This window comes from Pteronotus mesoamericanus, unplaced genomic scaffold (assembly GCF_021234165.1).
Source record: "Pteronotus mesoamericanus isolate MK-2021 breed Mesoamerican mustached bat unplaced genomic scaffold, CSHL_Meso_final contig_33, whole genome shotgun sequence".
Lineage (NCBI taxonomy): Eukaryota > Metazoa > Chordata > Mammalia > Chiroptera > Mormoopidae > Pteronotus > Pteronotus mesoamericanus.
The window spans coordinates 664,679-690,585 of NW_026555135.1; the positions used below are offsets into that span (position 1 = coordinate 664,679).

The 25,907-nt window shown below is 42.1% G+C and overlaps 1 protein-coding gene and 1 pseudogene across 3 annotated transcripts in view; both read right to left on the reverse strand.

The window, feature by feature from the left end:
* Positions 1 to 25,907, reverse strand: part of CLPB (ClpB family mitochondrial disaggregase) — a 142,600-nt gene that overhangs the window by 68,795 nt on the left and 47,898 nt on the right. For 2 of the 3 annotated variants that reach the window (XM_054576225.1, XM_054576224.1), the window contains exons 4-5: positions 23,533 to 23,636; positions 1,021 to 1,149 (exon numbers count right to left, since the gene is read on the reverse strand). In XM_054576225.1, coding sequence (XP_054432200.1) covers positions 1,021 to 1,149; positions 23,533 to 23,636 — 233 coding nt within the window. Of the gene's footprint in view, positions 1 to 1,020; positions 1,150 to 15,170; positions 15,261 to 23,532; positions 23,637 to 25,907 lie in introns of all 3 variants that reach the window. The other variant, XM_054576226.1, reaches the window with a different exon arrangement.
* Positions 16,995 to 18,075, reverse strand: LOC129072722 (L-lactate dehydrogenase A chain-like; annotated as a pseudogene).

The window sequence follows — 25,907 nt, forward strand, 5'->3', positions numbered from 1 at the left end:
GGAATGGACTCCCAGGGAGTCCCTGACAATATCCAAATAAATGCCAGCCAGCTGTTGGAGAGGTTTGTGCCAAGCAGCGGGTAGTCTCAACGACCTCTGAGGACCTCTGCTGACCCTTGCAGATCTAGGGTTCCACGAACAATGACTCCTGACAAGTAGGACCTGGGTGGGTGTCCAACCCCAAAAGAGGGTCTCTAGCTCCTCAAAAAGTAGCACAGAGGCCATAAAAAGGGGCTTGGGTACCACACATCCTACCTACATCCTACCTAGAAAGAGGCATCCCTCCTTATCCCAAGGAGAGACTGGAGTGGGATAAAAGGCAGCAGGAGGCAAAGTGACTGCTTGGGGGGGTAACAGGCAGGGTGGAGGATAACTGAACCAGACTCGGACAGGACCAGACCTGCCTGAACCTGGGGATGGTACATATTTTCCCTCCCTTTAAACTGATGCTCTCCAAAGGGAGGGTATTCAATCATTCAGCAAATAGTTACTGAGTGCTGACTGTGTGCTGGGTACTATGCTAGGTGCTGGGAATGATTTTCCTGACTTCAGGGAGTTCAGATTCAAGTTAGGGAGAAGGCTACTGAACACAAAAACAATTTCAGATTGTGACAAGCATGACTTTAGGCTGGGGTGGAGCAGGATCAAGGAGGATGTCTTTGAGATCTGGGTTAATAGGGATTTTAAGGGCCTCTCCGTTGTTCCACTAGCCCTGCTCTGCAGGTCAAAGTGGAGAAGAGAGGACACTTTTGGGGAGTGCAATAAACAAACTCTCAGAGCATGTGCAGACAAGCAGAATGGCATGGTACATAACACACAGGTAGGCAAAGAACACATTACAGACATACAAGGGCAAATTCCGTGGGCACATTACCACTGTCATTAAGTGCAGCCACCCTCAAAGCATTTCCAGCTCTGTGAGGGTAACAGGGCTCTGGGGGAGTATGGCATTTCCAGAATGGAGAGGGTGTCAAATCTCTCTCCCTGATAACCCCCTGCCCCATTCACGCACACTCTCACCTCCATCAAGCAGCTCCTTGACGGTGCGGTAGTCATCGGCAAGGACAGCATAGTGCAGGGCTGTGCAGCCCTTGAAGCTGGCACGGTTGTTCAGCCGGTTGTTGAAGTCATCTTCTCGGGTGACCAGGACTGGGGGGGACAGTAACACAAATCCCTCTATTAGCAACAAATGTCCTGAGCCACCAACCTCACCTTCTTTCTCGTGGCATTTTAATTAACTCACTCTCTCATCTACCTATTTACTAAACATATAACGACATCCACTATGTGCCTGGCAATCTCTGCTGGGCAAGACAAGATAAAACAGCCCAGTTAGTTCCACAAACATTTACTGACATCTATTATGTATTAGGATTCATATGGGGATACAGAAGTGAATCAGACATGGCATCTGACCTAATCCAAAGGAGACAGACAACAAATACATGTTTACAGTATTACTGGAGATAAATACTATGTTAGAAGTTTAACAGGATGATAGAGAAAGTCAGAGTGGAGCTTAGCTCAATTTGGGCATGAAGAGAAGATCTCAGAAACGCAGAGTTTTGAAGGGTGAAGAAGAGTCATCCAGATGAAGGGGAACAGAGGGGTGAGAGGCAGAGGCTGTTCTTTGCAGAACAATAATATGTCCCTCTGCTCTGAAGATGTTTATAATCTAGTGAGTATTTACTTTGTAAAGAACTTTTTTTAATTTATGAAAGCCATTAAAAATTTGAAACTACAGAAAAATACAAAGAAGGGGTCAATATTTCAGCAACTTGAGAAACTGCCTTTAATATTTTGGTGTATATCCTTTTATATATATATGCATATATATCCTACAAAAATTTACTATGTTGCAATTTTGTAATATTTTTTAAACCCTTAAAAAAGGCACTGTAAACATGTTTTTAAAGGAAAGACAAAAAGCATTTCATATGGTCAAAGAACCAAAACCCCCAGGCTCACTCTAGGGCTAGTACTTGTGACTCTCCCTCTCCCATTTCATTTAAAAGAACCTAAAACCAGTTTTATCACTTTTATAGGAACTTATGGGTTGGGTGACCATACACATCCGGGATGAAACTGGTTTGTGCCTGTTGTCCTAGATAGTCCCAATCTGGACAATAAATTTGAAAGTTCCCCCTCCTCTGGGGTCCTCCCTTGGAAACTGAAATCTCACGTAACAGCTGTGCTGCTTAGGTGATGGGGTTTCTTTCTGCCTCAATTCCAGAGTAACTGCTATGTTTCCTCCTGAACTGAGTTCATTGGAGGTAGAATTCGGGTCCTATCTACTTGAATCCCCTTTTCTACTAGCCCATAGCACAGGGCCTGCAAGGGGTAGGCTCCTCTCACCCCACCCCCCCAGTGGGTACGGGGGTGTATTTCACTCAAGAGGTAACCTCACCTAGGTAGTCAAAAGCACCAGGCAATTCCTAAACCATTCTTTTCCAGGTTACATGGTCTTGGAATGGCATCCACACATTTTCCCCTTTGGCAAAACTAGACTTCCTAATTAAAGTTCAAAAAGCCAGAAGACTGTCATGCCTCCTCCTAATACTAACAGATCTCATTTACTGACCTTTTTCTACTCCGTGCCTGGCCTGCCCACTTCACACAATTAATTTATTTAATTCTCATAACTACCTTATAATAGTAGGGATTATCATTCTAATTTTATAAAAGAGGAAACTGAGGCACAGAGGTCACCCAGCTATTACAGGGGTGGGCAAAAGTTGGTTTACAGTTGTAAATACAAGTAAATAATATAATAATAAATAATACACAAATAAACTCTGTGTTTTGCATACTTACAACTGTAAACCTACTTTTGCTAACCCCTGTATGTGGTGAGTAAGGATTAGAACCCAGCTCTAATCTGAGTTCTTAATCTTTTTTTTTTCCGATATCATGCTGTTATCCTTATTTTGCAAATAAGCAAATTGGATCCCAGAGAAAGGAGCTCAGAGCCCAGATGTCTGGTCCCAGCATTGGCTCTTATTCTCTTTTTTTTCCCCTGCTCAGGTGAAGGTGCAAACTACTTTCTGCAGAACTTGCCTTAAGAGGAAACAGCCTGAGGCTTGTCGCTAGCATCCAGATAAGCTAGTTCAGCTGGAAAGCATTTCAATGTTTGGCCAAAATAAAGTTGGTGGAGTATGTAGCTGAGTACAGACCACACTCTCTCATGGTCAATGAAATCAGTGGATGATCAGCAATTCTGAGCCAGACAGAGGCTCTCCAGATTGATAACCTCCTCCTTCCCACACCTGGAATATTATCTGACCTCTCCTGGAGCAGGGAGAACAGAAGGAAGACCTCTGCGTAGCCAATATACAAGTTCCATATGCAATGTTATCTGCATTTTTCCCATAAGAGAGCCCTTTAAGACCCAACTCAGAGATTACCCTTAGTTGCAAATAGTCTTTTCAAATCATAGTGAGTGATCTTGTTTCCAGCTACTGCAGATTAGAAGAAAACAAGAAGGTTGGGAGGAGACTTCATAATCAAGCAGACATAACAATCAAGTGCTGGCCAGGCAAGGAGGGAAAAGCACAGAGCACAATAAAAAGCTAAAAAGGAATTCACAGAATACTGCACCTCAAAAGCTCCTAAGGACACCACTGAATTGCCACATAGGACATGAACTGCTGGATATAATGATGAACCTGAGGAAAAGTGATAGTTGGTTCAAGAAAGCAGTAAGGGTGTAATCTACCTTACAAAGAAAAAATGATTCATTCAACAAACAACATTTAATGAGAACCAGTGCATGGTAGTAGCTGCCGGAGATAGATACACTAATGAATAAGAGAGTCTAATGCAAGAATCAGACCACTGAACAAATTATAATCTGTTTCACAAGTGCAATTATAGAGATACATAGGGTGCTTACCATAAAACACAGATGAACGCAAGAAACACAGCTGGGGCTACTCAGTTCAGAGGCAAGTGTCACCAGAGTGCCAACATCATAGATCAACTCTTACCAAATCATAGGAGGACCCCTGGTTACATCTGAGGTCTCACCTCTTATATCTCCTTTTAAATGCTTTTTTTTGGGCTTCTGAACTTTTGCAAATACTAGTCCACTGCCTGGAACATTTCCCCCTCTTCCATGCCTTAAGCTGACTAACTCCAATTTGTTTTTAGGCCTCGGATTAGAAATCACTTCCTCCAGAGATTCTTCCCAAGTCTGAGGTAGTTACTTCTAAGAGCTACCCAGCACCTTAGGCATCTCCTGATTACAGTATTCATTACATGCTATTGCAATCACCTGTTTACTTGGCCATGCTCCCCACTAGGCAAAAAGCTCAATGAGGACATAAAGTGTGACTATCTTCTCCATAGTTGTATCCCCAGGCACTACGGTGCCTGGTCATAAATGAGTGACTGACAAATTATTTGTTGAACTAGCAAATAAACACATAATTCATAAATAAACTTCTGATATTATCTTATTTGGGGATAATAATAATAATGTCAGCCAACAGTCACCGTATTTAGTGGAGGCAGTAGAGTGTGGCTGTTAAATAAGTGAGCTCTAGGGCGTGACCACCTGTGTTTGGATCTCAGTTCTGAACTTACTGACTCTGTAATCCTTACCTATTCTCTCTGTGCCAAGTTTCCTTCTTTCTTTTTTAAAAAAGATTTTATTTATTTTTAGAGAGAGGGGAAGGAAGGGAGAAAGAGAGAGAGAAAAACATCAGTTGGTTCCCTCTCACACGCTCCCAACTGGCATGTGCCCTCACCAGGAATCAAAATGGAGGCCTTTCCTTTGGTTTGCACGAGGACACTGAACCCACTGGGCCATACCAGTCAGGGCTGTGCTCAGTTTCTTTATCTATAAATGGAGATGATAACAGTGCTCTCTTAGGGATATCGCAAGGATTAAATGAGACACTATGAGTAAAGGGGTTTGTAACAGTGCCTGGTATCCAGTACCTCTCAATAAATGTTGGCTATTATCCTTACTGCCTAGTCTTGTGCTTCCAAAAGCATATTCCCTCTGTGAAAGAGGTCAATGTGGGGAATCCTGCATATACTTTTCCCCTCAGAAAAGCAGTTAAGAACCATCTGTTTAATTCGTTGTTACTCAGCAGTTGCTTGACAGCCTCTTTCTACCTAACCCTTATTAAAGTCCTGCAGTACTGGTGTTCCACAGAACAGTCTTTGGAACTGAGTAGTACATTAATATCTGTAAAATATTTTCACTTACTTATATCAGAATAGTCCTGTGAGGTATAAGCTTACACTCCCCATTTTACAGATCAGGAAACTGAAGTTCAGAAGGATGCCAAAATCAGCTGGTGGTTGAGCTTGGCCCATTTTGTGTTCTTATCAATAAAAACCTCTTTCCCCTCATAACCCGGTTTTAGAAGCTCTGTCCAAGATCATCTTGCTGAAGTCCCTAGCTCATTAGATTTCATACTCTTTTCTATTAAAAAAGAGTGGCTAAAGGTGGAAAGGTGTGGGGAGAAGTCTAGCATGTACCCTCATACACTTACCCTCTCTCACTGAAAAAAAGTATGCAAATCCACAGAAGCTGAAGTGACTCATTCAAAACTGGCTCACCTGCTGGCCACCACGGTAGTCTTCTGTGGCCCCATGTTTACATCTGGTCCTCAGCCAGTGAACCGTCCCCTTCCCAACAAAGGTATCTACCAGTCTGTCTCCAGCACTGGGTGAGATGGGCTCAGGCTCTTGCTTCCCCTCCAAGCCAGCCATTCCTATATCTTCAATGGAAGCTGCACCCTCTTGCACAGGAAGGTGACAAAGCACCATTTTGTCATCTTTCTGCTTTCACCTCTGACTTTTGATGTTGCAAAGTCTATGCCTGGGTGCCATGGCAAGTATGTGTCCTGTATAGACTCTGCAGGACAGCAACACCAAGGAGTCAGGAGAGAAGAAAGCAGACCCTGAAGCCCACCATGTAGCCCTGGCCACTCCCGAGCACTGCTGAAACTGCAGAAAAACAAAACAAAAAACCCCCTCAAAACCAAATCCTGTCCCCCCAAAATCACTGCCTCCCATAATGAGAAACAGTGATTTAAGGTAAAGGAGTCATGCAGTCCTGACTCTTAGGTCTACCACTTACTAAGCTCTTCTCGCTGTAAAATGGGTATGATAAACAATAATTTGGGGAATTGTAAATATTTAAATATTATAAGAATCAAATCTGATAATAGGTTTTTTTAAAAACATTACCACAAACATTTACTAATGCTGCTTTCTCCCTTGGGTTAGACACTCCTGTGAATCTGACATGGCTCCTGTCCTCACATTGCTACATCTATTGGGGGATATTTTGAAAAAGGTGTATGAGGCAAAATGGGTGGTCTCCATATAACAAAACCTCTATGACTGCTGCCCTGTGCAGAGGAAAGCAGCCTTAGGTACAAGTCCCATTCCCTCCAGCTCAGCCTCTACCCACCACTCCCATGGTCCTATCTACTTGAATCCCCTTTTCTACTAGCCCACAGCACAGGGCCTGCAAGGCAATCTAAAGAAATGGAGTGTCTAGCAGTGCCCTGACCTTAAAGATGTGAGCATGTCTCCACGACAGGGAAACTCTATGATTAATACAAACACAAGAATAACCCCTTACATTTGCGCAGATGTAATGGCTCAGTGAGCATTACAATGCAATCATTCCCTTAACCTCATGATAACCTAGTGCAGACAGGTCAAGTATTGTACTATTCTCTCTACTGAAGAAGAGATAGAGGTAAAGAAGCTAAGTGGTCTGCCCAAGTCACACTGCTAGTCGGCGGTGAACTAGCACCAGATCTTGGGCCTGTCTGACTCCACCCTCCAGGCTGCATAGTTTCTGTCAATGTCCAAAAGGTCAAGCCTCACATAACCCAGGGTCAGCTAACCTGCACTGAGGCTCAGGAACTAAGCTAAATTCTTATCAAGAGTCTCTAGGAAAAAGCCTCTGAGCTCTCAGCTTCTTCACACCCAAGGTACTTTGTATCCATAAATACATTAAATCCTCACTATAACCTGAGAGATGGCATCGCAGGCTGCTTCCTCAACCTCTGAAGGTGCTCGCCATCTGCTCTGCCATTGTATTTGTCTTCAGCCAGAGGATGGGACAAGAAGTAGACTTCCTGTGCTGGGCCACCATGAGACCATCATTGCGGAGGGCAAAGCCCTTCATATCCTTCCATAGCCTAGACAGCCCGCCTTCCTCTCCAAATCCTACCTGTTCTTTAAAGCCCAATTCAAGGACTCTGCTTCCAGGAAGCCCTCTCCCTGCCAGCTCTGCCCTGGATATCTGTCATGTCAATTACGCGTACCCATTTACCAGTTAATTATTTAGTGTCTTAAAACACCTCTTGTAATACTTTCTTTCGTTAAAACTTGCCCTTCTGTTCTGACTCCCTAACAGAACTCCCACAGGCTCCTCGTGGATGACAGTACCTAGTTACAACATTTTCTGTATGTACTTTTTACAACGTCACTTCAGTTTTTCACACATCTTGAAACTTCATCCATCCACCTGCCCACAAGCACACCATCCCTGAGCACCTCAGTACAGAAAGTGCTACAGGAGGCATGTATGCACAGGGTGTAATGGCAGCAAAGATGGGGCACATGTCATGTGGTTGAGGGAGGAAGCTCCCAGAAGAACTGTCCGAAGGAGGAGGGGGAATTTGTAAGGTTGAGAGGGGAAGAAGGGCAATCCAGGGCAGGAAGTGGCATTTGCAAAGGCCAAAGGTTAAAATCTGCATTACCTGTCCATTCAGGAAAGTGGGATTCCTTCGGTGAGCCTGGAATGCTGAGCGAAAGTGGGTAAGAGCAGTGAGTGGAGATGAGGCTGCTCAGGTAAGCAGAGGCCTGACCTTGAGAGAGGTTTGGACTCTATACCGAGAGCTATAGGTGTGCAATTGTTTTGGTTAACAAATTAAACAGCACGGGGAACAGCAAGAACAATAAACCAGGGGACAAGAGAACTGTGTTTAAAAATGGTTCTTTCATTAACTTGATATGTATCTCAATCTCTCTATGCCTTGAATTCTCTATTTTTAAAATGGAGAGTTTTTTTGTTTTGTTTTGTTTTGTTTTTTACATTAGTAGTTCTCAAACTTTTGTGGGAACAGAATCACCTGAGTGAGTAACTTGTAAAATAACATTGATTCTTGGGCCGCCACTTCAGCAATTTAGATTCAGCAGGCAGAGCCTGGGAATGTACATTTTAAAAAGCACATAGTGTCGTTTCTCCAAGAAGACTGAGAAGCACTGGACTAGATGATCTCTGAGGGTCCCACCCACTCTAATGTTGTGTGAAAAACACAAAAAAGATGCAAGGCTGTCCAAACCCACCCCACCTCCACCTGCCTGGTCCTGCTCCAAGAAAGCAAAGGCTGTCTGGGCACGAGAACGTCCTTCCTAAGCCCCAAGTTTAGAAAGTTAGAGCCAAGCTCCCAGAACACCAAGCCTTGCGATGAGACCTCCAATATCTCACTTATATGTCCTCTCCCTCCAAAAATCTCAGTTGGAATTAGATCCTTCTACACAATATACTCTAGTCTGTTTCTCATTCATCCACCAAACATTTTATTAAGTACTTTGCATGGACTCTGTCCTCAAGAGCATGTAAATGCTACAAATAACATTAAATAATCTTTCTTTTATAAAATATTTCTGAAACCAAAAAATTCATAATTTTGAGTCAGAGACCTGGATTCTAATCCTGATGACTCTGGAAAATTATTCCATGCCTTAGGGCCTTCAATTTCTCATTGGTAAAATCAGGACATTAATATCTATTAAATGGGTTGCTGTGAAAATTAGGCGTGATGGAGAATAGTGAGGGAACAGGAAATAACTGGCACCTAGGAAATGGCACTTTTCAAATTAACATGTCCTCTCCTTTCCTGGAACCCGTAACATCCATAATGTTCTTTTTGACTTTAAGAGGCCTACTTGGTCCCCTTTAATTTCTCAAAATGGACTTGCAATTCCTCCCCTCCTGCTGGTTGGGGCCCCCTAAAAGAGGACCCTATAATGAGCCTATCATGGTAATCCTATAATGAATCCTCAGTGGGCAGCCCTGTGTATTCGAAAGAGCAGAGAGGTGAGGGTCAGTCAGACTGGAAAGCAAAACTCACTAACTGCGTGACTCTAATGAAAATCCTTAACATCCCTGAGAATTTGTTTCATCACCAGTAATATAAATAATATCACCTCCCCAATAAGATTCATTGGCAGACCCAGTTAAAAGATATACACAGAATTTAGTGTAGATATTTTTCCAAAGAAGATATACAAATGGCCAAAAAAACCCCACAAAAAACCACACAAAAAGAAGCTCAATATCATTAGCCAACAGGGAAATGCAAATCAAAGCCACAACATATCACTTCACATCCATTAGGGTGAAGTAAAAAAGACAGGCGGTAACAAGTACTGGTAAGGGTGAAGAGAAACTGGATCCCTCGTACATGGCTGGTGGAAATGTAAAATGGTGCAACCACTTTGGTAAACAGTCTGGGAGTTCCTCAAAAGGTTAAACACAGACTTACTATATGACCCAGCAATTGTATTCCTAGGTATAAACCCCCAAAATGAAAACATTATGTTCATACAACAACCTGTACACAAACATTCATAGCAGCATTTATGCATAATTGCCAAAAGTAGAAACAACCCAAATGTCCCTCAACTGATGAGTGGAAAAACAAAATGTGGCAATATCCATTAATGGAATATTATTTGACTATGAAAAAGTAACACAGTACTGATACATGCTACAATGCTGATGGACCTTGCACGCATGATCAGTGAAAGAAGCCAGTGACAAAGAACACATGTTGTATGATTCCATTTATAGGAAATGTCCAGAATGGGCAAATCTATGGAGACAGAAAGTGGATGAGTTAGTGGTTCTCTAGGGCTAGGGGGAGCTGAGAGGTAAAATGAGGAATGATTGATAATGGGTATGGGGTTTCTTCATGGGGTAATAAAAATGTTATAAAACTAATTGTGGTAATAGCTGCACTACTCTTGTGAATATACTATAAACCACTGAATTATACACTTTAAATGACTGAATTGTATAATATGTGAAATAAATTTCAGTAAAGCTGTTATATGAAAAAAATGTATGTAAGGATCTGAGAACATTGTTTGGCATGTAGTAAGGACTTAATAAATGGTACTAAATTTATTATTATGCCCTGCCCTCCTCCTGATGCCACTTTAACCCTGGCCAGAGTCACCACTAACACTAACACTGTAGAATATGTCATGCTCATTGCAGGAAGCTCACTTCATACTCAGTGGAGGGTCACAGGTGAGTCAGAAGGCTAATATTCCAGTACTAAGAGGTTTCTTCCAATATTCAGATATTTAAATACGTAACTCTTGGAGTAATAATAAATAATGGCTTACATTTGTTGAACATTTATTATGTGCCAGGAATTATGCTAGGAACTTCACAAATACTGGTATTTTCCTCACAAGAACCATACTAAGCTGTTGTTATTATTCCTGTTAATGAAGAAACCAGGACTTAGAAAAGCTTATATAGATTGTTTCAGGTCCCATCAATAGTCAGTGACGGCTCATCTGTTCAACCTCAAGGCTTGCTTTTACTCTTTTCTATATACGGCTTCACTATTATTTCCTTTTATTTATCTGTATTTTACCCATCCTTCACAATTCAAGCAGCCTGATTTTCACTGATTTCCCCTTCCACTATACATTCCAATAATATCTAATCTACAACATTTTCTTTTACATAGTATTATGTGTTCTTAGATTGCTTCATGTGTATACTCTTGAACATCGTAGATGCTCAATAAATACTTCTTTAGTAAATGGTTGTTAAGCTGTCTCCCCAAGTAGAAAATAGGTTCTTGAAGGATAGATACTGTGTCCTACAGATCTCTTGATCTTTCATACAGAGAAGGTACTCATGGTCATACAGAGAAGGCCTAGATAAGACCAGACCTTGCTTGAAAATGGTTCTCAAACATGCCATGCTCTTTGCTGATGGACTGGAAGGTTTATACTGGGTTGGCCAAAAAGTTAGTTTGTTTGTTTTTTCCCTCATAAGATGGGGAAACCCTCTAGTAGGGTTTTGTTGTCTTAAACTTCATTCAAAATGATTTTGTTAGATTGTATTGTGAGAGCTGTCATATCAGTGTGCATTTAAAAAAAATTGAAATTGATGAATTTTTGTGTAGCCATTTTAATACTGAAAATAGAAGAAAATAAGCAACATTTTCAACATATTATGATCTATTATTATGAAAGGTAAAAATGCAACTGAAATGTAAAAAAAAAAAAGAAAAGATTTGTGGAGAGTACGGAGAAGGTGGTGTGACTGATCAAATGTGTCAAAAGTGGTTTGTGAAGTTTCATCCTGGAGATTCCTCGTTGGATGATGCTCCACGGTCGGGTAGACCAGTTAAAGTTGATAGTGATCAAATTGATACATTAATGAGAACAATCAACATTATATCATGCAGGAGATAGCTGACATACTCAAAATATCCAAAGCAATAAAGTTATTGGTTAAAATGAAAAATGTGTCTTTTATAAAAAAAACTAAACGGACTTTTTAGCCAACCCAACACTTAAGAACAGGACCCTGCTCACCTCATTTTTACCTTACCATAATGCAGCGTGGTAGCTGGCACATAGTAGGAGTTCAGAAAAAATTGCTGATGAGTTAAAAAGAAGACTGGGTCAGCACTTCCTCTACTAGGGACACAAGTACAGCCTTCCCATAAGAACCCTAAGCTCATCTTTTCTTTCTCTCATGGAAGGGAAGGAGGAGAGCAGGAAGGCTGACCTAGAACTTCAAGGGATAGGCTGTTGACCCTGCCTATGGCCCTGGACAACCAATGTGGCATCTCGTCTCACCTGGAACCCCTCCTGTGACTAGAGACTCAGGTGGAGCTTTCCAGAACTCCTGTTTCACCATCACACCATCAAATTCAAAGATGTTTAAATTTCCAGTTGTTTTATAAATGTCAATTTTATAGTTTGTTTGAATTAAGATCTAAATCAGATTCATATATTGCTACTGATATGTCTCAGAGATGGTAAAAATAATATGGGAGATGGCGGGGAAGTAGATGGGGAGGGAGTATAGAGAAAACAATGTCAGCCATGTGTTAATTGTTGAAGAGAGCTGATGATATATGGGAGTTTTTTTTTTTAAAAATTCAAAGATAAGGCAAACTCTTAAGAATCTGTTACTCTGTTATCTATAGACCCAACAACACTCCATCTGAACCTCCTCTACTTCCCTCCTCTCCTAACTCTCAGAGTAGTAACACGTTAGGAGGTACCTAGAGTCCCTTTGATGTGTCCTATCATTACTCTAAGCTCACATTCTCCCCACTGTCCCTACCCTGCCCCAATCCTAACCAAAGCAGTATTCTTTCAGCTCCAGGGATCCTCTAGGCAAGACTGGCAACAAGAGGAAGGAGCCTGCTCTTTTTGCCTCTCAGGCAGCTATGCTACTTGGTTGGACAAACTTAGTCCCTCTGTGCTCTCATCTCTACACCTGCTTACCTCTTCTCTGCCTTTTCTTCAAGATGTTAAAAACTCGCAATAAAAAACAAATACAAAATGCTGTAATTAATAGCCAATTCCAAGCCAACCCAGCATCTCTACTAATAAACCTCAACACTTGCAAAAAGAACAATAAATTCTGCCCTTCTCTGGTTCTGAGGTGGTCTCTTTTATACACTCTGTGTGTGTGTGTGTGTATGTATGTGGCTAAGTGTGTCTACATATATATTTATTTTCCTTTATTTCCCATCCAGGGAGGGGCAGAATAATGAACTGCGTGCGTCAGGGAAGATGAATCTGAGATACTAGGGAGCAGTGCAGTAAAAAGATTAAAGTGTTATTATTGTTGGGTTTTTTTTCCCCCATGGTCCATTGTGACAGCTCGACCGTCATCTGTAAAAAATGTCTCAGCGAGAGATAATCATCGGAAACTCAATAAAGCGTCAGGGGGAGCCTCAGCCCCCATCAATCACTGGGTGCCTGGAAAATTTCAGCCCTCTGTCTCCCTTCCTGCTATCCATATAAATGTCTCTAATATATTTTGTGTGGTGTGTGGGACCCATCCCTGATTTGGAACTTTTGATGAAAAAATATTTATACACAAAATATGTAAATCAGTTAAAAACCATAAGACTAGTTCTTTGCTACCCCATCCCATGTTTTCTTATTTTTATAAATGCATCAAATGTATTCTTTTTAATAAAACATGTCAACTAGTCTATCTCCCTCTCCTAGTCAAATATATATACAGGTTTGGAGGGCTAGAAGGATGAGCACAATTAACCTACTGGCTGATACACTTAATCTTGAAGTTGACCAAAAGGCCTGATGGACTGACAGTATGTTGTCCATCCTGGTGACTCTGTAGTGGCCAGCACTGCTAAGAAATGACATGTAGAACCACTGGCCCTGGAGGTGCAACAATGCTCTGCAATGATGAGGATGAGTCACAGATGTTGTAAAAAATAGTAACTTACCAAAACAGATTTTGGCTTGGCAGATTCCCAAGCTTTCCAAGACTTTGGACAAGCCAGAGGTTCTGAGTACATGTGGGGAGCACAGAGACTGACACGGTTGCTGGGTTCTCTACAAGAGCAGGAGACATTTCTGCTGGTATTTGCCAGTCTCTCTGCCTCAATGTCCTTTAGGGCCTATATCACAGGATTGTAGCACGTAGTATCAGTAAATGTTGCCAGCTGCTGCTGCAGCTATCACCACTATCAGCACCTTATTATCACCTCCTCCTACTTCTCCATCCTGGGAGGAATCAGTTCCCACGGTGCCCTATCCTCTAGGACCTTCAAGGCTTCTCTCTGTCTAAAGGATATAAAGTCCGAGCATTTGATCAGACCCCAGTTTATTAACTGCTCATAACTCTCTAAAATGAATCTTTTGCTGTGCAGATCCTTCACCCAAACAAGTTCATATTTTTTTTCTGTTTCCTATCTCTGAATGTTTTGAACATAACACACCCCTTCTCTGCTCACACCCAAATGCAACCACCTACAGGCCCTCCATAAACCTTCTTACACTTCAAGGCTCAAATACCACTTTATTTCTTTGACTGCTTCAGCCAGAGACTGTCTTCTCTCAGTTCTGATAGTTCTTGTTATCTGTACCTCTGACTTGATCCTTACTGACTATTGTCTTGGTAATGTATTCAATCTTAATTATTATTAATTACCATTTTTTCTAGTACCTTATATTTGCACGACACCTTGTATTTACTCAAGTTAGTTCTTTCATAAATACTTCAATTTATCCTTGTAACAATCCTATGGTATATGAGATATTCTCTAAAGATGAGATAATCAAGGCTCAGATGGATACAGAGACTTGTCCGTCACACAGATAGGTGATGGACAGCCATTCCTTGGACTCCAAATAATGTTTCACTCTTTGTTGGTAATAGTCTGCTACCACTGAAAAGCATTTGGAAGGCTGTGCCAAAGACTCTGAAGTTCTCATGAAGCTGCATGAGAGTATGATGAGGACAATGATGATGATATAAAAACAGAAACTTATATTAATGATTCCTTCTATGTTCTGGTTTTAGGGATAAATATACTATCTCTAATGCTCCCAATAATCTTTATTTTAAAAAAATGAGACAGAACCTCTGAGAGGTGCTGAATTTGCTCCAGGTGTCAGGTCTACTGTGTTCTGTACACCCATAATACAAGGCATAAGCACACTTCTCTAGGGGTGAAGCTGAAGTGGCAAAATAAGGTCTCTTCCAGGGAGTAGGAGGTCCAGATGAGGTTTTTAAAGCAGTTCAAGCATAAGGCCACAATGAACACCTGTAGTCTAGCTCATGCTACTCAAAGAGGGAGGGTCTGTTAGTAATGCAGAATCTCAGGTCTCACCCCGGACCTACTACATCAGAATTTCTGGGGCTGGGGTCCAGGAATCTGTTTCAACAAGCTCTCTATGCAACTCTTATTTCCTCAGAAGCCTTACTTCCCCCATATGAGTTTGTGCTCTCCCAGGCCTTATATCCTCTCTGCTGTGACTGGGTAGAGCTGGGCACACAGCGGGTGCTGGGTGGTTAACTTATACTAAAATACATGTGCTAGGATGAGACCACCCCTTGGCATGTCTTGGGGAGGGGGAGAAATATTAGATAGCAGTTCCATTACCGCCAGTGGGGACTCCTAGCCATTTCCTGAATTCCAGGGCACTTGTCCACTGGTTTGTGATGCGCCAGCTTGCACCGTCCTGTCCCCCATCTGAAGGCACAGAAATGGGGAGGTCAGATACAGCAGGTAAGGCCCTGCAGCCCCTGGAGCTGTAGGAAGGGGGCCACATGACCTGACAGGGATGACTATGGTAAGTCCAGCCTAGAAAGCCAGGGCCTCTTCCCTCAGAAGGGCCCTATGCCAACCCAGCTTCTGCACAACTCATCTTTATTCAGCTGCCACTTGGAGCTGAGACAAGAAGCTGATTTATAGTCTTCTCTGGCCACGTTTCTGCCGTGTTTTATTGTTTTAATTGTACATATGAGAGGCGCTCAGAGTGCTCGCTTGCATTTCTGACAGCCCGACACCCAATGTTTATAACAGTTACTTACAAGCAGCCAGCGGCATCCCTGGCTGGGCAACCTGTATTCTGTTACCATTAATTTACTGCCACCTCTACCTGAGGATTGAGGCCCACCACCCATCAGCCAGCCACAAGTGGAACTCTCCTGGGGTGGGTATGGGTGGGGCTCAAGGCACTGAGAGGAACGTGGCCAGGACCAGGGAACGAGTTGATAGAGCAGCAGCCGTGGTCTCCATGCTCCCCTCCACGTGTGTCTCCGTGGTGTGCCTTTGCTCAAGCCACATTCCCTGCTTAGAATCTTCTTTTTTCCTCCTTCCTCTTCACCCTTTGAAGCCCAAGTAAAATCCCACTTCTTTTAAGTACATTACTTGCTCTGATGGTGAGCACAGAGTTTCTAGGACCTTAAAAACCACATGGTTAATTTAACATGGACCATGGAGGCCATATAATCCAATGTCCCAGGGCAAGAACACTCTTTACAGAATCCCTGATGGACAGACATCGAGCCTGTCAGTGCCCCTTGAGTGGTGAGTTGCTCTATACTTCTAAAGCAGGTACTGAGTATTGAGCCTACCTAACACCAAGCCAAAACCTACCTCCAAAAAGAAATTCTTAATCAAAGGTTGCTATGTTTACATATGATTATTTCTAGTCATCCTAACAACTCTATAACATAGGTATTGTTATCCCTATGATACAAAGGAGAAAACTGAAATTCACTTGCTGAAGATCACACAGCTAGTCATAGCTTAGATGAACTTGACTGCCTGGCACCAAGAGCCCGACCTTCCTCCAGGACACCGTCGTGCCTCTGAGTGTGCTACTCTGAGGGCTGGAGAGAACAGACAGAACGAACAGTCAGGCTGACAAGGTTTCTACCCCAAACATTTCTGCATTGCCTACACCAAAAAACCTACCCAGAAACACAAACACTGACAAGAATGGAAGGTACTGTGATGTGCTGAGCTGAGCAGGTACATACCACCTCCTCAACACTGTTCAAGGTTTATTTGGTGTTTTAGTTGGTATGACACTCGGATAGTTGGCTGCATTATTTATATGTAGACTTTTCTTTTTATGTTATATGGCAATGTACATTAATCTGATTCGTATAGCACACAAAATAGGTTCCTTAAGAACAGCTGTGCACAAGACATGCAATACTGGATTTATACATTGGACCCCAGGATGTGACTGATTCGAGAAAAAAAAGTTGGACTAGGCACTTTGGGTAAAGGAACCACAAGTTATATAACACACAGTGAACACACATCCAGTTTGAAGAGCAACTGTAGTATGTGCAACACTGGCCGTGGTGCCTTTGAGAGGTGAATTATTTCACACTAACCAGTTTAGGACTACACAAGGTAAGTACCATCCAGCATCAGGACATGGATGCAGGGCTTAAGAAACTGATGTTTTTAGTCACAGATCAGATAAAAGGGACAACATGCAAAATCTCCAACTAAAATTCAGTTGTAACCTAGACAGTGAGGTCGTACGTTAGAAGACTTTACAAATGCAGCTTTCTAGATTCCCAAAGTGTATCTGCACTCTTCTTCGAATGGGCCTCTTCCTCAGGGGTCAGAGTCACCTTCACAGCATCTGAGATTCCATTCTGTCCCAAGATGCAAGGGACACTAAGGAAGATGACTTCTTTTATCCATAGAGACCCTTGATCGTGGTGGAAACTGGATGCACCTGCCTAAGATTCTTCACCATACTTTCTGCTAAAGCTGCTTCAGATAGTCCAGTGGCCCAGGATGTGTAGCGTGCCAGTTTGATCACCTCATAAGCACTGTCAACCACTTGTTTGCAAACTTCTCTCCTCTGTTCATTATCTGCATTAGTGCCTAAATCAGGGTACAGAGTCTTTAGGGAGAAACCAGCAATATTCACTCCAGTCCATACATGCACACTAGAGTCTCCATGCTCCCCAAAGACCCACCCACGACAGCTCAATGAGTGAACTGCCAGTCTTTCCCCCATTAGGTAATGGAACTGGGCTGATCTAGATTGCAACCACTTCCAATAACACGGTGTTTGGGAAAGCAGCTTATCTTCCAAGCCATGTAGGTCAAGACATCAACTGGATTGGAAACAATAAGCAACCTGCAGTTGGGACTGTATTTTACATTAGGAATGATGAATTTAAAGATGTTCATGTTACACTGGCCCAAATTAAGAAGGCTTTCTCCCTCTTGCTGACATGCCCCAGCAGTGATCATAATCAGCTTGAAGTTTACAGTCATGTTATAGTCTTTGCCAGAGACAATTTTTGGTGTTCTAAGGAAAAGGCTACCATGCTGGAGATCCAACATCTCTCCCTTTAATTTGTCTTCTATGATATCAATAAGAGCAAATTCATCCGCCAAGTCCGTCATTAAGATACTGATGGCACAGGCCATGCCAACAGCACCAGCCCCAATGACTGTAATCTTACTCTGGGAGCTTTGTCCTTCCTTAAGATTCACAATCCGTTGATCCTTGACAGTTGCCATATTGGACTTAGAAACAAAAGGGATTGGGTGTGCATGGCAGGTAGGCGTCAGTGGCACGCAGCATTAGAGCCAGACTTGGCAGCAGCTACTCCAGTACCAGGTTCCTTATTAAGGTGCAGTACATAGGCAAAACAGAAGCATTTCACTAAAAATGGGACAACCAATTACAAAGTCTCAGCAAGGAGGGCACATAAGTTTCTTTCCTCTCCAGGCTGTGACTGTTCTGAGCAGGCAGAACAGATATACAGCCTCTCTGAAAGAATACAAGGCAACTTCTCCAACGCCCTTTGGTCTCCTTATCAGAATCCTCTTTCCTCTTCACACCTTAAAGGGAGGATAAGTAAGGGACTTACCCTCTTACCCATCTTACTTTAACTTCTTTCCTTAGGCAGTTTCAATCACACCCATTGTTTTAACTCCCAAGCAAATGCTGTTGACTCCTAAATTCCTATCTCCTGCCAGACTTCTCCTTTGAACTCCAGAACCACACATCCACTGTTTACCCGAATCAGAAACTGAGGTGTCACCATTGGTGTTCCTTTTCCATCAATTTGCACAATACACTTAGGACTGAACCTCCCTCTAATATTTTTCTAACATCTATTTTCTCCATTCCAAAGATCACTTTTAGAAATGACCATAAATGATAGGTGCATTTTGGGGGAGAGAAGCATAGCTTCTCCTCTCACTCTCAAAGGGTGTACATCATCCCCTAAAGGTCAAGGGTCATTGCTAATCTCTCTCCTCCAATTCATATTCAGTCTTGTCAGAATGGTCCATCTAAAATGCAAATGTAAACTGAGCGTAATCCTACTTAAAACCCTTTGATGGCTTTCAGAAAACAGGATGAGTTCCCTAGAACTGCTTTACAAAATCCTTCCCATGTGGAACCATTCCAATCCCCTCTCCACTCTTACTTCTTGCTATTCTTCTCAGGACTGTGGCAGATCATTCTACCTCCTGTTACCTGCCCACCCCATGTCTTTGTATGGGTTGCACCTTCTGCCTGAAAGGTTCATCCCCCTTAGTCTTCCTGGAAACTTAAGATCCAATTCAAAGTCACTTACCCTGTGACACTTCCCAGACACCAGCCTGCTGTGAGGAAGAGCTTATCACTAACTACATCAGTGCTACCTACATTCTTTGTGCATCTACCTTTGCATTTACCACTCTGCACAGTGGTGCCTTGTAAGTAGGTATGCCTTGCTTGACTGGGAGAACTGCTAAGGGGCTAGCCCGTGTAAATTCACTTTTGTATTTCCAGCATCTGGCACAGTGCCTGATACTCAGTAAATGCATGCTGAATTACAAATAAGTAAAACTAATAAGCAATTACAACTGTAGAACACTTTACAATTCACACATCACATACTTTATGTCTTGATCTGCGCAATACTAATTAGGTAGACAAGGGATATGTTATTGGGTTTGAGGGAAGTCTTATCACACATTACAACTGACCACCTCCCTTTAGCACTTAGCAAAGGCGAAGGCCCACAGAAATATCTACTAGAAATCTGATGGACTTTGGTACTGACTCTATGCTCCAAAAGTGAGGGACTGTCCAACCTTACGGAGCATGTGACTTTACTGTGAATTTGCCTAGACAGACTCTGGGCAAGGAGCTTGCACCTCTTGTTCTATTCTACCCTCCTCATACATTCTCATAAGTGAGATAACTTCCCATGAAAAAGCCAGTCCAATCCAAAAAAAAGAGAATAATAGGATTCTTTTGTTTCTGTTTACTTCATCAATGAGAATGATCAAGAGCTGGGTACAGTGCCTTGCATATAGAAAGCAATCAATAATATTGGCTGAATGGATGAACTGATATCTATAAAGAGAAAAAGAAAAGAAAAATATGGCTAAAAAGGAGCTAAAGGCTGAGTCTGCTAAGTGGAGAAGAAAGCCCTGAGATGATACTAAAGGACTGTCACTCTCTAGCCATAGAGCCCATGAATTTGGAGAGCAAAACACATCCAAACTGATATACCAGGGAAAAGCAGATGAACTGCCAGAAAACTGTGGTATGAAAAGATAGTCTGGAATTTTTTTTAAAAAGTACAGAGAAAGGAAGATCTTGAAAACTACAGAACAATGAGTTTATCAATGATTCCTGACAAAAATTTCTAGATTTTTTTTTTTAAACAATTCTTAAATACTTAGGCACTAGTATGGGTTCCCTGGGGAGGTCACCAGACCTTGCTAGGATAACCTAACATCCTTTTGGGAAAGAGTTCCTGGGCAAGAAAATAAGATAAGTGCTAAACATAGTTTTATTTTAGCAAGAAAGCTGAGGAAAGCTCTTAAAATTTTGTGGACATGGCAGAGAAATAAAGGATAGAAAAGAAGTAAGTTTGGTAGATTTACAGTTATGAATGTTGAATAATACTTCAAAATTGTCTTGATCATGTGCCCTAAGGCTCTATACTTTAACAGGATCCTTACAAACATTTTAATCAAACACTAGCATGTGCCCTGATTGGTGTGGCTCAGTTGGTTTGGGCATTGTCCCGCAAACTGAAAGGTCGCCGGTTTGATTCCCAGACAGGGAATATTCTGGGGCCGAGGGTTCAGTCCCCAGGCGGGGTGTGTATGAGGCAGCCAATCGATGTTTCGCTCTCACATTGATGTTTTTCTCCCTCCTTTTCCTTCTCTCTGAAAATAAATAAAATCTTGAAGAAAAAAAAAAAGACTGGACATGAAGTAAATGATGGCAGGGATCTTGCCTAACTCAAATGCCTAGAACAGTAACTGCTAAACAGACATGTAAAAAATAAAAAATTTTAAATTAATTTTGAATAAAAAAATGAATCCATAGAAAGTCTATTCACTAAATTGGTAGGTCATACAAAATAAGAAGAGATACTTAATATTTTTACCTTTATTTCATGGTGGATATAAATGGCCTTTTCCAATACTTTTGTTGTTTATCTACCTACCTACCTAGAATGTATGCTGGCTAACATAAGAGTTGGAAAGATTCAGGAGAATGACCCCCTCGTCCCTCCCCCGAAAAAAAGAAAAGGAACGATGCAGACATTTTTCTAGGCACTGTTGAGTTAGTTAAGATCCCTGCCATCATGTACTTTATATGCTAATCTTCAATTCAAATGGAGGGAAGGAAAGAAGGAAGGAGGGGATGGAGGGAAGAAGAAATGAAGAGAAAATATCTACAATAGGTACACTACAGACTATGTGTCAAATCCAGCCTGTTGTCTATTTTTGTAAACAGTGTTATTGGAACGTATCAATGCACACTCATCGGTGCATTGTCTATGGCTGCTTTTGCACCACAATGGCCAAGCTCAGGAGTCACAACCAAGACTGAAGAATTCACAAAGCTTAAAATGCTTACTATCTGTTTTTTTCTAGAAAAAGTTTGCTGACCACTGATCTAGAATATTGACTATAAGCATCAATTCGGACAGAACTATTAGAACACAAGGGTACAAAACTTGAATGCAGGGGGCGGAGAGAGCACAACAGAAGAGGTTGGACTAGATGGCTTCACTGTTCTGAGATTCTACGAAATCAAAAATACTTACTGAGCCCTGCTGGGATCCTGACAGTAGGTGAGAAGACATTCAAATAATCCCTTCCCTTCTTCTTGGCCCTGCCCTCTCAGCAAATGTTCCTCCTTGTCTTTTGGTAAGAGCACCTGAACAGAAGACAGAGCTGAGGCAAGCAGCAAAGCTGTGTCTGAGTGAGGAGAGGACAGCTCACAAGCTGAGTCCCCTCATATCAGGCTGCAAATATAGGGCAAGTCTGGTACTCATGAAATTCTTCTCTGTTTGAAACATAGAGTTAACATAATTCCTCCAGTTCAGTGGGGACAGCAAGGAGGCACAGGTCATGCCCTGCACATGGAACTGTCAGCTGAGGAGGAAAGAAAAGACATGGGCAGATGAGAGTTCAAATAACCATAAAAAAGGCCAAGATTTAGAGAACTGTCAAAAGAGCAGCTGAGAACAGGTTGTAATTATTGCCAAGGACAGGAAAGGCTTTGTGGAGGAACTAGCTGCAGCAATGGAGCCTGACAGAAGAAGTGGCTTTAGAGAAGTGAAGAGGGGAAGGGCAACTTTACACTGCATCCAGGCAGCAGTGCTCAGATGCTCTTGACATCCCCCTCATGTTGCCAATTTGAGGAAACTTGCTGGAGCAGAATGACACCTCCACACACTGGGCTATCACACTCGCGTCAACCTGGCAGCCTCCTTGACAGCCCACGCTCCCCTGAACCTCCTCCCAGGTCAATGTTCTGACCCTCAGGTGGTCAGCATAGCTGTCTGTCCCCCTGGCCTCACTGCCAACCCTAAAGCAGACACTGCTCAGCTGCTCTGTTGCTAGAAACTGAAAGGAATCTCAGCCTCTGCAAGTGGTCCAGGATAATGGGCAGGAAGGAGGCCAGTCTAGAGAAGCAAAGCTCAAATGTAAAATACTCATTTCTGTTTGCAGCCAAAGTGACCTGCCTTTTTCTTGACCCCACTCTCACAAACTACTCACCAGAGGCAACATAGGCTGACTTGCCCAGATACCCTCCAACAGATATGCGACCAAGCCCTGGTACAGGAGCAGATCAGCACTTTCTTCTGAAGAAGTCCAAACAACCACCTGCACAACACCCCGGGTAGACAACTGATGACCACCCCATTTTATAAGCACAGACATAAAGGCACAGAGAAGGTCTGCTATTTTTGTCCTGGATCACACAATAAGTTGAAGGCCAGTCCCAGAGACAGGTATTTTACATATAGGAAGAAGAAAAAAGCAGTATTCAGAGTAGTGTTGAGGAATTTCTGAGGTTGAGAAAACCAGTGAGGCTGCTTTCTAGTTCTGGGGCAGAGATGAGACAGGGTAAGTCTGCAGCAAGTAGAAAAGGAACAAATCTACATTCCATGCAGTTGCCTGAATTATTCAGGCACAGATCCACTGTCCTCTCACCTGTGGCTCCACAGGCTGAGGTGTTTTGGGGAGAACATCAGTTGCAAGGTTCCCCTTCCCATCACCCCATTCATGAAGTCAAGCCTCTAATTTATTCCCCAAGACTTCTTCTTCTTTTTTTTTTTTTTTTAAGATTTTATTTATTTATTCTGAGAGAGAGGGCAAGGGAGGGAAACATAATTGTGTGAGAGAAACACTGATAAGTTGGCTCTTGCACGCCTCCAACTGGGGACCTGCCTCACGAAACCCATGCATGTGCACTGATTGGGAATTTTGGTTTACAGGTCAGCGCTCAATCCACTGAGCCACACCAGCCAGGGCTACTACCCAAGACTTCTGAAGTGACATAAATTATAGAAGCCTAAAGGGCTGTGGAGGGCATCTGTTCCAAGCTCTTTGGGTCATCCATGAGTCCCCAGAGGAAAAGGGACTTGCAGGCTTCTCTCTGAGTTGCTGGCAGAGCTAAGCTAGGCTGCCTGGAAGTCACAGGGACAGCAGGGTAGTCCACACTTACCTTCCAAAGAATGGATTCCCTGCTCCTTGGCGGTCTTGTAAACACTGCTGAAATCATCCCCAAGGTTTGGGTCAGCACCAGCAGCAAGCAGGACCTGTACCACACTTGAAGAAATCAGAAAGACAGAGGTGTCAGAAACAGGAAAGGCCCAGGAAGTAGACACCCAGGTTCTGACACATGTTTGAGGACTGGATTTGCCTCTATTCATGAGCGATACTGTGGAAAGAACATTAACTCTACAAGTGTCAAAGGCAGGAGTAGAAAAGCTGGGTCTTAAACTTCCTGGCTGAGATGTTCTGGACAAGCTATCTAACACCTCTCTAAGGCTCAGTTTCTACAACTATAAAAGACAAGTGTTTATTCAACAATTATTTATCCAATGCTAAGTTCTAGTCACTGTTCCAGGTGCTAGGGTCTGTGCCCTAATGGAGTTTACAGTCTTCTGGAAAGGACAACAACTTATCATGAAATTACAGTGACGTGTGATAACAACTATGATGAAAGAAGTACCATTTTCAGTGGGACACTGCGAGGGCATCATGAAGGGCCTTCCAGTGGTATTTAAGGTATTGAAAACATGAAGGCTGAATAGCCAGATTTGGGATGGTAAAGTGGGAGGACCCAATGCATTTACAAATCCTGGAGGCAAAAGAATACAGTACTTCACCTGAGGAAAGCGGAGTTGGAGTAGAGAAGATAAGGGGAAGAACCGGGGGAGATGAGGTAGGGCACTGAAGGGCTTAAAGGGGAAGTGACATGATAACAAATGCTCCCCGCCCCACTTCAAAAGATATACATAATTAAGAAAATGGAAATCATATTAAAATAATAAATTGAAAATGAAACTCTCCCCTTATAGCCATCTTCTTAATCTAAGTTCCAGTGGTAACCGCTGTTTATAATTCGGTGGGTTTCCTTCCAAGCCTTTCCTTTTGGAAGAACAGCTCCAGTGGCTGCATGTGAATGGACTCGAGGGAGTAGGACCAGAGGCAGTAGCCCCCACAGGGTTGTTGTGAGGTTATATTAAGTGAATTTATAAAGCATTGAGCATAGTGCTTGACCCACGAAGTGTTCTGTGTATGTTAGCTTCCCTTCCATTATGTAATGTTCCTGCTAATGTTTTCTTTTTTTCCTAATAAAAAAGGGCTCATGTTCTCTATAGGAAATTCAGAAATGTACATAATCAAAAAGAAAACATCCTTCTAGCTTTTCCAATGCAGAGATAATATTTTTTTATAAAAATAGGATCATACATAAACCCTAAATAAACATATATTCACATACTTTCCATGTTTTAAACATTTGTCTATCATATTATTTTTTAATGACTGCACAGTATTCCACTAGACTATTCTATACTTTGCTTAGTCAATCCTGTATTGTAAAACAATTAGATTATTAAATATTTCAGTAACAATATCTCTGATTATTTCCTTTGCATAAATTCCTAGGACATGAAATTCAAGGTCAAAAGTATGAGCACTTTTAGGAGTTTTGATAAATATTATTAAATTATCTTTCAGAAATATTGTACCAATTTTTACTCTCACTATCAAAGGACGAAGGAGAATAACTGCTGTACTTTCCTTTCACGAAGATAGTGTTGTTTTCTTTTTCATACTATGTTAAGCTGATAAACAGAAAATAAAATCACATTGCTGTTTCAATTTGCATTTCTTTGACTTTTAGTGAGAGTGGACATTTATTTTTTAATTTTTTTGAAGTATATTTTATTGATCATGCTATTATAGTTGTCCCATGTTTTTCCTCCCCTTTATCCCTCTCCGCACTGTACTTCCCTTCCCTCCAGCATTCCTTCCCCACCACCTTAGTTCATGTCCATGGGTTGTACATATAAGTTCTTTGGCTTCTCCATTTCCTATACTATTCTTAACCTCCCCCTGTCTATTTTGTGCCTACCTATTATGTTTCCTATTCTCTGTACCTTTCCCCCATTCTCTCCCCTCCCCATCCCTGCTGATAACCCTCCATGTAATCTCCACTTCTTTGATCCTGTTCCTGTTCTAGTTGTTTGCTTAGTTTATTTTTGTTTTTTAGGTTCAGGTGTTGATAGTTGTAAGTTTGTCATTTTACTGTTTGTAGTTTTGATCTTCTTTTTCTTAGTTAAGTCCCTTTAACATTTCATATAATAAGGGCTTGGTGATGATGAACTCCTTTAACTTGACCTTATCTGGGAAGCACTTAATCTGCTCTTCCATCCTAAATGACAGCTTTGCTGGATAGAATAATCTTGGAGGTAGGTCCTTGCCTCTCATGACTTTGAATACTTCTTGCCAACCCCTTCTTGCCTGTAAGGTTTCTTTTGAAAAATCAGCTGATAGTCTTATGGGTACTCCTTTGAAGGTAATTCTCTT